The sequence below is a fragment of the Hypanus sabinus genome, chromosome 14, assembly GCF_030144855.1.
Source record: "Hypanus sabinus isolate sHypSab1 chromosome 14, sHypSab1.hap1, whole genome shotgun sequence".
NCBI lineage: Eukaryota > Metazoa > Chordata > Chondrichthyes > Myliobatiformes > Dasyatidae > Hypanus > Hypanus sabinus.
Genome location: NC_082719.1, coordinates 27,043,505 through 27,057,280, shown reverse-complemented (window position 1 = coordinate 27,057,280; position 13,776 = coordinate 27,043,505). Strand labels below are relative to the sequence as shown.

Below are 13,776 nucleotides of genomic sequence, written 5' to 3'. Positions count from 1 at the left end.
CTACTGAAAGAGGTAGCTGAAGAAATGGTGGAGCCATTAGTAATGATCTTTCAAGAAATCACTAGATTTTAAAATGATTCCATAGAACTGGAAAATTACAATGTCACACCACTCTTTAAGGGAGGAAGGCAGATGAAAGGAAATTATATGCCGTTTACTCAGACTTCAGTGATTGGTAAGATGTTGGAGTCCATTATTAAGGAAGTGGTTTCTGACTTCTTGGAGGCACATGATAAAATAGGTCAAAGTCGGCATGGTTTTCTTAAGGGGAAATCTTGTCTGACAAATCTGTTGGAATTCTTCGAGAAAATAACATGCAGGATAGACAAAGGAGAGTCAATGGATGTTGTATACTTGAATTTTCACAAGGCCTTTGACAAGTTGCCATATAGAAGCTGCTAAACAAGAGTCCATGGTGTTACAGGAAAGGTACTAGCACAGATAGAAGATTAGCTAACTAGCGGGAGGGAAGAATGGGAATAAAGGTGGTCTTTCTTGGTTGGCTGCCAGTGACCAGTGGTGTATTGCATGGGGCAGTGGGACTGCTTTTTTTTCCAATTTATGCCAATAGAAAGGAATTGATCGCTTTGTGGCCAAGTTTGCATACAATATGAAAATAGGTAGAATGAGGAAGCAGGGTGTGTGTAGAAGACCTTAGATTGGGAGAATGGGAAAATAAGTTGCAGATGGAATACAATTTAGAGAATTTTTTTTTTAAATTCAGAGGTGCCAAGAGACTTGCAGGATTCTATAAAGGTTAGCTTGTAGGCAGTCAGTGCTAATGAAGGCAAATGCAATGTTAGCATTCATTCCGTGAGGGCAAGAATACAAAAGCAAGTATATAATGCTGAGCCTTTATAAGATATCGGTCAAACTGCACTTGAGAGCCGTTTTGGGTCCCTTGTCTAAAAGATGTGCTGACATTGGAGAGGGTCCAGAGGAGGTTCATGAGAATGATCTGAAGAATGAAAGGTTTAATATGTGAAGAGCGTTTGATGGCTTTGGGCCTGAACTCGCCGGAGTTTTGAAGAATGGGGGGGGATCCTCTTTGAAACCTATCGAATATTGAAAGACCTAGATCGGGTGAATGTGGAAATGATGTTTCCTGTGTGGAGAGTCTGGAACTATAGTGCACAGTCTCAGAATTGGGGGAGTCCACTTACAACAGATCTGGCTGAGAGAGGTATTAATTCCATATCAGAGCTGAAGCCTCTACCCTCTTTACAGAAGGGAGCAAAGATAGGCTTCCCACCAGAAACATACCCTCAGTCAGAGGGTAGTGAGGGCTTTAGTAGGGGACAAATTTTTACAAATATAGGGAAAGAAATGCTAATACAGATTGTGAATTCCTTTGGTATTATTGGGCAACAGACAAAATCCTGGAGGAACTCAACGGGTCAGGGAGCAACTTTGGGGGAAGGACAACAAACAGTAGATGTTTTGGGCTGAGCCCCTTCATTAGAACTGGAAACAAAAGGGGAAGAGTCCAGAGTAAGATGGGAAAGGGGAAGGAGTACATGCCAGTAGGTGTAGGTGAGTCCAGGTGAGGGGAAAGGTAAATGGGTGGGGAAGTGGCTTGAAAGGAATTGATGCTAGGAGGTGATAGGTAGAAAAGATAAGGCAATGAAGAAGGAATCTGACAGGAGAGGACAGTAGACCATCAGCTCAAAGGAAGAGGATGAGGAACCAGTGAGGTGATGAGCAAGTCATGAGGAGAGGTAAGGGGAAGAGGAGTGAGAGAGACACCAGAATGAAGAAAAACAAAAGGAGGGGGAAGGAAAAAAGAGAGATGGTTACTTTAAATAACATGAGCTGTTGAGTTCCTCCAGCACTTTTTGTGTGTTGCTCAGGATTTCCAGCATCTGCAGAATCTCTTGTGACTGTGTTTAGTATTATTGGAATTGGGGACAAGGCTGGGAAGCTTCTATTTTTGAATTCCTGGATAGTGTGGATGTGGAGAGGATGATTCCATTAGCAGGAGAGTTTAGAGTCTAAGAGTACAGCTCAGTTTTAAAGGAACATTCCTTTAAAAGTGAGACCAAGAGGAGCTTCTTCAGCTAAAGTGTGGTGAATCTGTGTAATTCATCGTCAGTGGCCTATGGAGATTAAATCATTGGGTGCATTTGATGTATTTAAGGCAGAGATTGAGAAACACAGACAAAATGCTGGAGGAACTCTGCAGGCCAGGCAGTATCTATGGACATAAAGTACAGTTGACGTTTCAGGTCAAGACCCTTCGGCAGGACTAATTAGGGATTGAGAGATTCTTGATTGGTAAAGATATTAATGGTTATATGGGTTTGAAAATAATCAGCCATAATTGAATAGTGGAGCAGACTCAGTGGTCTGAATGGCCTAATGATGCTCCCATATCTTATGTTGTTGTAGTCTAATTTGCCCAGTGTCCAGTCCCGACTCACATTAACAATAATATTGTAGCGGTGTGCTACACGCAGCGCTAAAATTACGACACGGAGTCGGTAACTGCAGTCGAAGGAAAAAAACTTTATTTGAAAACTTCAGCCTCACTTTTAAGCCTCTGTCAACCGGCCCCCCATGGCGTAGAGGCTCCAAAGCTCTGTGCTCGCCAACCCCCGTAGGCTATCTAATTGTGAGTCAGTTCGGATACGCTAGGAAATGGGGCGCCACAATATCTCTAATAGAATCCAGCACTGGCAGCTTGCTTTTTCCAGTGACCCACTCCCAATCTTGTTTGCAGCATGGATATTGAATCTCTCCACATTTCATCCCACGCCGGAGGGTTCTTCACTTCTTCCTTCAACATTGGCCCAGCCATTCCCCCTCCACCATCACTCTCCCTTGACTGGCTAAATGTGCCCTTATATTAAATGACTATATTTTTAAGATTCCTTCCAAGTCAAAGGTGTCAATGTGCAGTTGCCCAACCCATGTCTTTCTCGTTGTGGGATACAGAAAGCAGTAATTGTTTCAATCCTCTGCAGCTCCCCATCCCAAACCCCAAAGATGCTGCCTGACAAGCTGAATTCCGAATACCTTTGTGTTATGCTATAACATTTTGATCAATTTTATTACAATATATGAATGTACACAAGTTATGTTGAGATGTATCTATGTGTTGCACTCTGTAAATCTTCTTTTTTCTACTGAATAAAAATATTATAAAAAGAAAAAAAGAAAGAAAAGCTGAATTCCTCAAAAAGTTCTTGTTTTTACTCCAGTCATTCATCTTGTCTACACCACATTGTTCCTGTTTCTAACCAGCTTCCTGTAAGGACTTCACTCCATTCTTGCAGTCTGTCTGGCCCCTTAGTATCTGTCAGGTGATACTTACCACACCAGTGCTTTTGAAATGTTCTTGTTTTCCATAACTAGTGTCTTGTCTCACCATAACTGATAGGGTCCACGACTGCTTTTATTCCAATTTCCAAGCTTCTGCTGTCAGTCCTTCCTCTCAGCCAAAGCAAGGATAGCTTTCCCCTCGTCTTCACACACATTAGTGAATTATTTTCTATAACTGCCAGATACAATCTTCCCTGTTGTACTCATTCAGCAGGCACAATCTCTTCTGTATCACTCTTCCAGATCCACCAATATCTACTCCTCTTCTCATGGTACCTTTATTTCTTTGAATGGGATAATTTTATGTATACTCTATATTCAGTGTTGTCTGAACAATGTCCACTTTCTCATTAATGCAAATATCTAAACACCCAATCAGGTGCCAGCAATTCAATGCACAAAAGCATGCGGACATGCTCAGAGGTTTAGTTGTTCAGCCCAAATATCAGAATGGGGAATAAATGACTTTGGCCGTGGAATGCTTGTCGCTGCCAGAACGGGGGTTTGAGCACCTCAAGCTACTGGTCAAGTTTTCACACACAACAGTCTCTAGCCTTTACAGAGAATGGTCAAATAAACCAAATGAAAAAAAATCCAGTGAACAAGCAGTTCTGAAAACACCATCAGAGGTCAGAGGAATGACCAAACTGGTTCAAGCTGACAGGGAAGTGGCAGTAGCTTGAGTAACTACTGCATGTAGCAACACGATGTAGAGAAGAGCACCTGTAAACATCCAGTGGATGGATGGGCTACAGCAGCAGAAGGTAACAAACAAGCATTCAGTGGCCACTTTTTATGTACAGGAGCTAGGAATATTTCTGTTGTGCTGGTACTTCACCAACTTGTGCATATCCAACTGAAGATGCGCATCCTAAATTTCCTGTCACCCGGGAACCCAGACATTCCTTCCAGGCGAGACGATTCATTTGCATTTCTTCCAATTTCATGTCCACCATTCTGTGCTCATGTCGTCATCTCCTTTACATTGGAGTAACCAAATTCAGATTATATAATTGTTTTGCAGAACACCTCTCTTCACTTTCCTTTTTTCTGCCTCCTTCCCTTCTTAAAGAGTAGCGTGTCATTTACAATTTCCCATGTCAGAATCTATTGATTCTTGAAAGCTCATTACTAATGCCTCCACAACCTCTTCAGCTACCACTTTCAGAACCCTGGTGTGTAGGCCATCTGGTCCAAGTGACTTACCTACTTCAGATCTTTTAACTCCTCAAGTACCTTATCCTTAGTAATTGCAATTGCACTCACCTCTGCCCCAATACTCTCAAATTTGAGGCATACTGCTAGTGTCTTCCAGACTGAAGACTGGTGCAAAATACTTATTCAGCTCAGTTGCCATTCCCTTGCCCCCTCCCCTTTACAATGTCCCCAGCACCGTTTTCCGATGGTTCAATATCTACTCTCACCTCTTTTACTCTGTATATACCTGAAAAAATCGTTGGTACCCTCCTTGATATTATTGGCTAGCTTATTTTCATATTCCATCTTTCACCCACTTATGGCTTTTTAATTGCCTTCTGGTGGTTTTTCAAAAAAATTTCCAATCATCTCATTTCCCACTAATTGTAGCTCTATATTAGTGCACTGATTGTTGTTCAATTATATGCCCCCTTGTGCTTTTACGTCGGCTTTGACTTCTCTTGTGAGCGAGCCACAGTTGTGCCAACCTGACTTTCCAGTTTTGGGGTCTATCTCTCTTGTGCCTTCCGAATTGTTAGCAGAAACTCCAGCCATTACTGCTCTGCAATCATCCCCGTTAGTCCAGTCAACTTGGCTCAGCTCCTCACTCATGCCTCTAATTCCCTTTACTCCTCTGTAATACTCATACAATTTAGCTTTGTCCTCTCAAAAGCAGAGTGAATTCTGTCATATTTATGCTCACTACCTCCAAAGGGTTTCTTTTCCTTAAGCTCCCTAATCAAATCTGCTTCATTACACAACACCCAGCCCAGAATAGCTGATCCCCTTGTGCGCTAAACCGCAAACTGCTCTAAAAAGCCTTATGTCACGATGTGCGCTGGCGATGTCGGAACCCGGAGGAAAGACAGACTCTGATGAGGAGACGGAGACCAGCATTTATTCATAAGAATCCTTAAAGAACATAAGCGGCTTAGCCAAACACCACAGGACGATTCATCCTCAAAACTAGGTCTCTGCCCTTACCACTGAAAAAAATACAAGTAACACGGAATCCCCGAGCCTTCAAAATACACAGAAACCAGCAGGAGACCACGTTACGATGAATGAGCCGCTCCAGAAAATAAAACACAAGGAACGAAATAATTAACAACTCCCGTTAAACAACAATTATCCAATTCAGGTGCTCTAAGAACCTCGGCGTCCCGCACAGGCCCGAAGCGCTCATTACACCATCTTGCAGGCATTCCACACAGTCCCTCTCTTGGCATCCAGCACCAACCTACCTGCATACTGAAATTCCCCATGACTATCGTAACATTACACCTTTTCATGCTTGCAGTTCCTTAATACTGCCGACAACGGTTCTACATCTTATTGTCATCCTATGTCACCGCTTTCTAGGGACTTGATTTCATGTTTTGTACCTACCGAGTCAAACTCTTTCAGCCACGACCCACAGCGTCGGGCCTGCCCATTTCAAACTGCGCTGCGCTGTGAGCCTGAGTCTGCTTTCACGCTGAGGCGATCGCCGTCTGGTTCGCCAGGCAGGAGGCCTCTCCTACACTACCACGTCCGTAGCAACATCTTCCCGTCGGTGCCCCTCGCTCCCACCCAGCTTGCTGCGTCATGGCGCGACCGAGTGTCCGGCGGTGTAGGCTGGGCTCGGTAGCCTTGGTTGGCAGCCGGCCTAAGAGAAGGACAACTCTGACTCCAAACCCGGCCAGGTGGGGCTCGTCAGGCCATCCACCTACAGAAGGACACTCCGACCCAGCTTGCTAGGCTATGGCAGATGAACTCCGGGTGTAAAGGATGGGGCCAGTACCGCGCACACTGCACTCCACCTAAAGGAAACCCATTGCGCAGGCCGAAGGACACGCCCACGTCTTTGACCACCCTCCCCGAACAGATTGTCCCCTGCAGGCGCTGCTGCCGGGCCAGCCACCAGCCAGCCTGCAGCAGGCGTGGGCAGCCCCCTTCCGAAATCTTCGTTCGCGAAGCCCAACCATGATGATGACATCATCTACTTATTCCTAATACAGCGTACATTCAAATATAACACCTTCAGTCCTGTATCCGTCAACCTTTTCCATTTTCTCCCCCGATTTGCACTGCAACTCGCCTCACTGCTGCAATTCTGTCCTATCATCTCTGTCTCCTTTCCGTGAGTCTCACTACACACTGGCTCCGCCTGTAAACCAACGACCCTATTCTCAGCTATATCACTCCGGTTCCCACTCCCTCCCAAACAGCCCGAGCAAGCCTGCCTGCTAGAATATTGTTTCCCATCGTGTTTCGGTGTCACCTGTCCCTCTAATACAGGTCATAACTTCCCCAGAAGAGATCCCAATCATGCAGAAAGCTGAAACCCTCCTCCCTGCACTCAGCTACGAATTCACATACCGTATCATCCTGTTCTTACCCTCACTGCAGTCCCTTTCCGTAGCATTAAATACAAATGTAATAATCGCCTTGCGCGCTCTTCTTCGGCGTCCCGCTGTGTTCCAGCCTGGTCCATCGCCAAAATCGATACAAACCAAAGGCACTGACACGACTAAAGCAAAGTACCGACGCCGAGAGTTGGTCACACACGCAAAATACTGCACAGAGTTCGGATTAAAAGAACCATTCCCTTTGATGACCCAAGTGTGGTAACCGGACGTTGCTGAAGCGCAGAGAAGGGTGAGACACACTGCCCTCGCGGTGTTCCCGCTCTAGCAACTCGTCCACAGCTCAGAGCATTTCACTCAGTCTGAACATTTCCGAAAGTACTTAATAGTATAGCTAAAACAACGCAGCATCAGTGTTCACACAGACATGTGTTTTACAGCAATACAGTGTTCCGATTGACCTAGCCGGCGTCAAACAAATGCACCATCACCCCAATCCAAAAGGAAATAAAACAGTTATTGTAGACAATGCTTTTAATAAAAAGCATAACATATTGTTTCGTGATAATCCTATTTTAGATACTCATCTTCGTGTCGAAAGCAGTGTTTCCGTGGACCTGAGTACTTTAAGGAGGTTGTGAACAAGTTTCCATTTACCCAAGCAAGCCAGGTCGCAAATGTGAATTAAAACAAAACTAACTGCTGGGTGAAGTCCGCGTGTGGGGCAGCATCTGTGCGTGGAAAGGGGCAGACGACCCGATGCAGGGTTTCGACCCGACACATAGACACCCCCCCCCCCCCCAGGATTCTCCCTGGACCGCCGTGTTCCTCCTGGAAATATCTTGTTCCTCCAGATTCCCTGCTTCCCCGCTCCCAAATAGAGGGTTTCATAAACAGCCAGGTTAAGACTTTCTCATTCCCAGCCACTGAAGCCCCTGCACTGGGCATTACACGTCAAAGCTCCAAGTAAATTTATTATCAAAGGACGCATAGGTCACCAAATACTAGCCCGACATTCATTTTCTTTTGGGCATGCTCAACAAACCTATAGAATAGTACATATAATAGAATCAACGAAAGACCGCCCAACTGGGGCGATCGATCAACCGGAGTTCAGCCGTGAATGAGAATGGACATTGATTTCGCTTTCTGCCGCGCGCGGACAATAAAGCGATAGCGGATCAGCTATCTCCTTAGCGCCGCGCTCCACATTCCTTCCACCAACGATTCAACTGTAGATATGCACTATTTTGAAAAAAAAGTGCTTGCAGCTCATGTCAGGCGGAAAACACCCAAACTTGACATGGATTTGGAAGCGCAGTGCTGATAATGCTGTCAGTCTGAACCTTGAATTGAATTCTGCAGTACAGTGCACCCCCGGAGCGGGGGGTGGGTGGGTGGGGGCACACTCAGCGCCGCATGTAAACTATGGGTGCCACTGAATGTCGCTGGAATGCGACTGAACCTTGCAAGGTGTGAACTCGAACCTGAGTGAAGGATTACCCATCGGAGACGCCCCACCCATGGTAGGGTTGCCCAAACCTATAAATGGGGAGTGTCAGAGTCCGTCGCCACTCACGGCGGAATCTGCCTTGCAGTTGTGTCGTGAAGTCGAGCTTGGAAGGTACGTTGCTTGTGTCACGTTGGGTAATTGTGTTTAGCGACCGATTTTGCCCGTGTATGTTGGTTAAAAGTTACCAAAATGCTTCTCTCTTCATTTTCCAGTGGTCACTCCTGGGAGCCCTCAGAATGAAGTTGCCGAGAGTTGGATTGTTCCTACTTCTTCTGTTCGTCACTCATTGTCTCCTGGCCGATGCCCGCGACGAACAGAGGGGCAAGAGTGGGAGAAGTAAAGGGCGCAGCCAAAGCAAATCGCGAGGCAGGGAGACACACGAGAAGGCAGGACCAGCTCAAGCAAAAGTGCAAAAGCAGTCGAGGGGAAAGGGATTCGGCCCCAAAGAAGGTAAAGTGGTCGGTAAGAACAAGGAGGAATGCAGGTGGACATTGAGGGGAGATGAGGGCGGCGACAGGAACCTGCGCTTGGCATGCAAAGCTGGGCATGACGTCTACTGGTGTGAGTTCACTGGGAACCCAGTGGCCTGCCAAAAGTACGCAAGCAATGAGAAAACCTACTGGAAACAAGTAATCAGAGCACTGAAGAAGGTGGACTGCAGCGACCCGTCGTCGGTGCTGAAAGCAAGTTTGTGCAAGAAAACGAAGTCAGCTCATATGAAAATGACCCGCTCCAGCTTGCTGCCGGCTGCCGCTGGGGAGGAGAAGGACTCGAAAGAATCGGTCCCGTTCGCCACCGATAGCTCCGAGGGCCCCGACATTAACAAAATAGCCGCTGAGCATTGTAGCGAAACTTGGGGATCCCTCTGTAAGTTCATGCTGTCCGCTTTCCAAGGATGAGGCAAAAGGGACTGTAATGATTTGTTTCCGCGCTGCTGTGTATTTTCACCTACTTTGGGACTACTATTTGTATAGTTGAGAAATTGTATCAAAGTTCCACAATTTATAAATAAGCCACTAAGACACGAAAGTGTTTCTAATTTATTAACATGTCTTCGAAGCACATTATCTAGCGTTAAGCTCTTGTGTACCTGTCGCAGTCCATGCCCCGGTCCCAGGTAAAACGCGGTGTCGCGGGACTGCCTGGCCATTCAAATCACAAACTTTCTTGCTTTCCGCTTTCAAACCAATACATAACATATTAAGGTCTGAAATGCTTTTCCAGAGAACACGGTCAATTTCAACCGTCTTTTTTTTAATTTCACCCTTGCTTTGCTTAATGCCAGTAAAGGAATGTGGTATTCCAACTAACACCACAGCATCTAGTTCGCCACCCACTTGGAACGATCTGGCCACTATCACGTAGATAACGAGCGCGCCTTGTGAATAAAACTGTTTATATATATACTAAAACTGTTAATAAACAATTGAAACACTATTTTGCTCCAAGTGTTGGTGTAACATTTGTTCGTAACTCTAGGACCCGAAGTTGGGTGTGTGTGTGTGTGGGGGGGGGGGGGGGGCCATTGTATTGATACTCAGTAACGTACGAATCAACCTGCTGTGATGCGGCTTCACCGAAGTGCTTAAGGTTTTAAAATAGCCCATAAGTTCCGGGGGACCAACAGGTTTGATCAGGTGTGGGATGTTCTGGTGTCTCCCAAAGAATTATAACTTGTACTTTAAACACGAGTCTGATATTACTTAGTTTCAATATCATGGAGAGTTCTTGTAACCAAAGTGAAACTCGATTACTGCGCAGATAGCAATGAGTGGGAATGCCAGTTCGGCAGATCCCACATCCCAGCGAAGGTTTCGGAATTCGATGTTGACACTTCCAGGTCACCGCGAACAAACGCTGTAGTGTGGGAACAAGCTGCTTCTTCCCACTGTACTGAAAACAAAACCAGTTAATACCCCCTACCCTCTCCCCGAAATACGCATTGAGAATCACTTTGTAACAGCATCGTAGTATTAACCCCACCCAGAACGGTTACCAAGCAACCCGCCTCTTATAATAAATAATTTAATCTAATTGAAGTTAACACTTTATTGTACTTCATTTATCCACCTGCACTGCACACCCTCTCTAACGCGAACACTATATTCTGAGGCACACCAACTCCTTTCCTTTGCTTGGAATTATCTGTCTGGATGGCATGCAAGCTAACGTTTTTCACTAAGCCTCGGTACAGGCGACAATAATAAACCAATGACAATAGCATCTCGTTAGAATGCATCTGAAAGGAAACGCGTTGTGCGATTTGTCACTGACAGATACTACTTCATTTGTTCCAGCTCTGTTCCATTCAAAAGCTCTCCACCACTGAGTTCCACACTGCCAGGCTCTCACCTCTCACAGTCCTCGTCTATCCCTGTGAGTTGCCGCTCTCCGGGTGTGGGCGGGCTCCGCGGCACCTACTCACCAGCCTGGCGCTCACCCCACGCCCGCGGAGCCAATCGGATCTGCACGCCTCATCGCCGGCACCACCCTTTGCCCCGGCCCGCCCGGTGAATGTGTGGCAGCTTTGCCGAGAGTGCTTTAGGTATTGTCAGCTCTCGTTGCGCACTCCCCCCCCCCCATCTGTTCCATGTCATTTGCTGACATTTCAATATAGAGTCAATACAGTCAACTTTCAATAGAGTCAACTTTCAATACAGAGGTCGTCCCGCTCGCTGCTGTTAAATATGACCGCTGCATCTAACTTAGAGTTCTTCCCAGCGCAACTACACATCAACCGGGGCATTTCCCCTTAAATCTGATACAGTAGGCTTGAAATCATTTAACTGACAACGCAGAAACCTGCCAGTATTCCCCGCCTTCACCGTTGGTGCTTGGTTCTGTTTGTGTTCCTTTATGTGCCGACTAATCACTGCGTTAAAATGCGTCCTCCAGTCGAATACTCCCGGGGTGCTGTGTTTTGAAATTTACATACCTACATGCCTAGAATCTGTTCTGAGTCCTTGTCCTCCCCTGCAATTTCTCCAGCAGTGAACTCCCCCCACCTCTGCCATGTCTTGTGGCTGCCCTTGCAGGATGGTGCTGGCTGGGTAGAGGCAGGGTCTCTTAAATGCCCCAAATGTGTCTGCTTCTATCATCACATGCGCTCCACACATCCAACACCCTTATCTGAAAAAAGAGCTAACCTCTGACATTCCCCCCTCCTATCAATTAAAATTATGCCCTCTCATATTAGCCTCTTTTGTTCTGAGAAAAGGATGTTGGCTGTACTATCTATGATTCCTCTCATCCTCCCTTGCTCTGAAGAGAAAAGCTTTAGCTTGCTCAGCCTTTCTTCATAGACATGCTCTCTCATTCAGGCAGCATCATAGCAGCATCCATATTCTTTCTATAATGAGATGACCAGAACTCAGCATTATATGACAAGTGTGGTCTAACCAGTAACGTTAACTTGTGGATCTTGGAACTGTATTCTCCGAGTAATGAAGGCCAATGTACCATACAGTTTCTTAACCACCCTATCAAATTAGATGTGGCCCCCAAGATCCCTCAGTTACTCCACACCACTAAGAATCCTGCCTTTAATACTCTGCCTCCATGTTTGACCTTCCAAAGTGTATCACTTGGTGCTTTTCCAGACTGAACATCATCTGGTCCTTCTCAGCCCAACCCTGGTGTAGCCCACGCCAGCCTTCCACCAACCGTCATGTCATCTCCACCCTTCCATTTCCTCATCCATGTCATTTATCAGATCATACGGAGCAAGTATGGCAGAACAGATCGCAGTCGAACACCACTGATCACTGAGCTCCAGCCAGAATACACTTCATCTACTACCACCTCCTGCCTTCTGTAGGCAAGCCAATTCTGAATCTACACAGCCAACTTTCCCTGGATTCCATGTTTCCTGATTTTCTGAATAAGCCTATCATGGGGGATCTTATCAAACGCCTTAATAAAATCCGTATACACCACATCCACTGCTCGACCTTCAACAACTTGTTTTGTCACTTCCTTGAATTCAATCAGGCATGATCTGTCCCTTACAAAGCTAGCCCTAATCAGACTATGCTTCTCCAAATGCTTGTAAATCTTGTCTCTAAGAATCCTCTACAATAGTTTGCCCACACCTGAAATAAGACTTTCTGGTCTTTAATTCCCAGGATTTCTGTGGCCTTTCTTGAATAACATCTGCCACCCTCCAATCGTGTAGTACTACTTCTGTGGCCAGTGAGAACACAAAGGTAATCGCCATAGGCACAGCAATTTCTTTCCTCTCTTCCTGCAGTATTCTGGGGTATGTATTGTCTGGCCCTGGGAACTTACCTATTGTAATGTTTTTCAAAAATTCCAGCACATCCTCTTTCTTAACATTGACATGTTCCAGTGTATTAGCCTGTTCTGTGCTGTCCTCACATCCATCAAGGTCCCTCTCACTGGTGAATACAGAAGTATTTATTAGGGACTCCCCCTACGTGCTCCAACTCATCTACCTGCACTCTAGTCATCCTCCTGTTCTTCACGTGTCTAGAGAACACCTTGCAATTTTCTTTAATCTTACTCACTAAGCTCTTTTCTTGTTCCCTTCTAGCTCTCCTAAGTCCTTCTTAAGCTCCTTCCTGGCTATCATATAACTCTCAAGAGCCATGTCTGATCCTTCCTGGCTAAACCTTCCAGTATGCCTTTTCCTTCCACTTGACTAGGTGCTCCACATATCTTGTCAACAATAGTTCCTTCACACTACCATCCTCTCCCTGCGTCACAGGACAAACCTATCCAGAACCCCATGCAAGTATCCACATTTCCATTGTGCATTTCCCTGTGTAGATCTGCTCCCAGTTTATGCTCCCAGATTCCTGCCCAATGGCAGCATAAATCACACTCGCCATGCAAGAAAGAGAATCTAAAGGGAGCATATAGTGACATATATCAAATTCAGAATCAGGGTTATATGTCGTGAAATTTGTTAGCATTGTGGCAATGGTATAATGCGATACATGAAAAATATAGTAAAAACACTGAATTACATTAACTATATATATGTACATTAAATAGTTAATTTAAAAAAGTAGTGCAAAAAACAGAAATAAATTTTTAAAAAGTAATGAGGTAGAGTTCATGGGTTCAATGTCCATTTAGGAATTGCATGGCAAAGGAGAAGAAGCTGTTCCTGAATCGTTGAGTGTGTGCCTTCAGGCTTCTGCACCTCCTCCCTGATGGTAACAACAAGAAGAGGACATGTCCTGGGTTCTGGGGGTCCTTAATGATGAACACCACCTTCCTGAGGCACTGGTCCTTGAAATTGTCTTGGATACTATGGAAGCTAGTACCCAAGATGGAGATGATTCATTTTACAACTTTCTGCAACTTACTTCAATCTTGTGCAGTAAACCCTCCCCACCCCATACCAGACAGTGGTGCAGCCAGTCAGGATGC

General features: G+C 45.6%; 1 protein-coding gene across 1 annotated transcript; it reads left to right on the top strand.

The window, feature by feature from the left end:
* The first annotated feature begins 8,333 nt into the window (after positions 1-8,333).
* LOC132404619 (fibroblast growth factor-binding protein 1-like) lies at positions 8,334-9,816 on the top strand. The gene is made up of 2 exons (XM_059988915.1): positions 8,334-8,490; positions 8,592-9,816. Exon 2 carries the CDS (start codon positions 8,616-8,618, stop codon positions 9,276-9,278), a length of 663 nt encoding a protein of 220 aa, XP_059844898.1. The 5' UTR covers positions 8,334-8,490; positions 8,592-8,615; the 3' UTR covers positions 9,279-9,816.
* Positions 9,817-13,776: the final 3,960 nt, after the last annotated feature.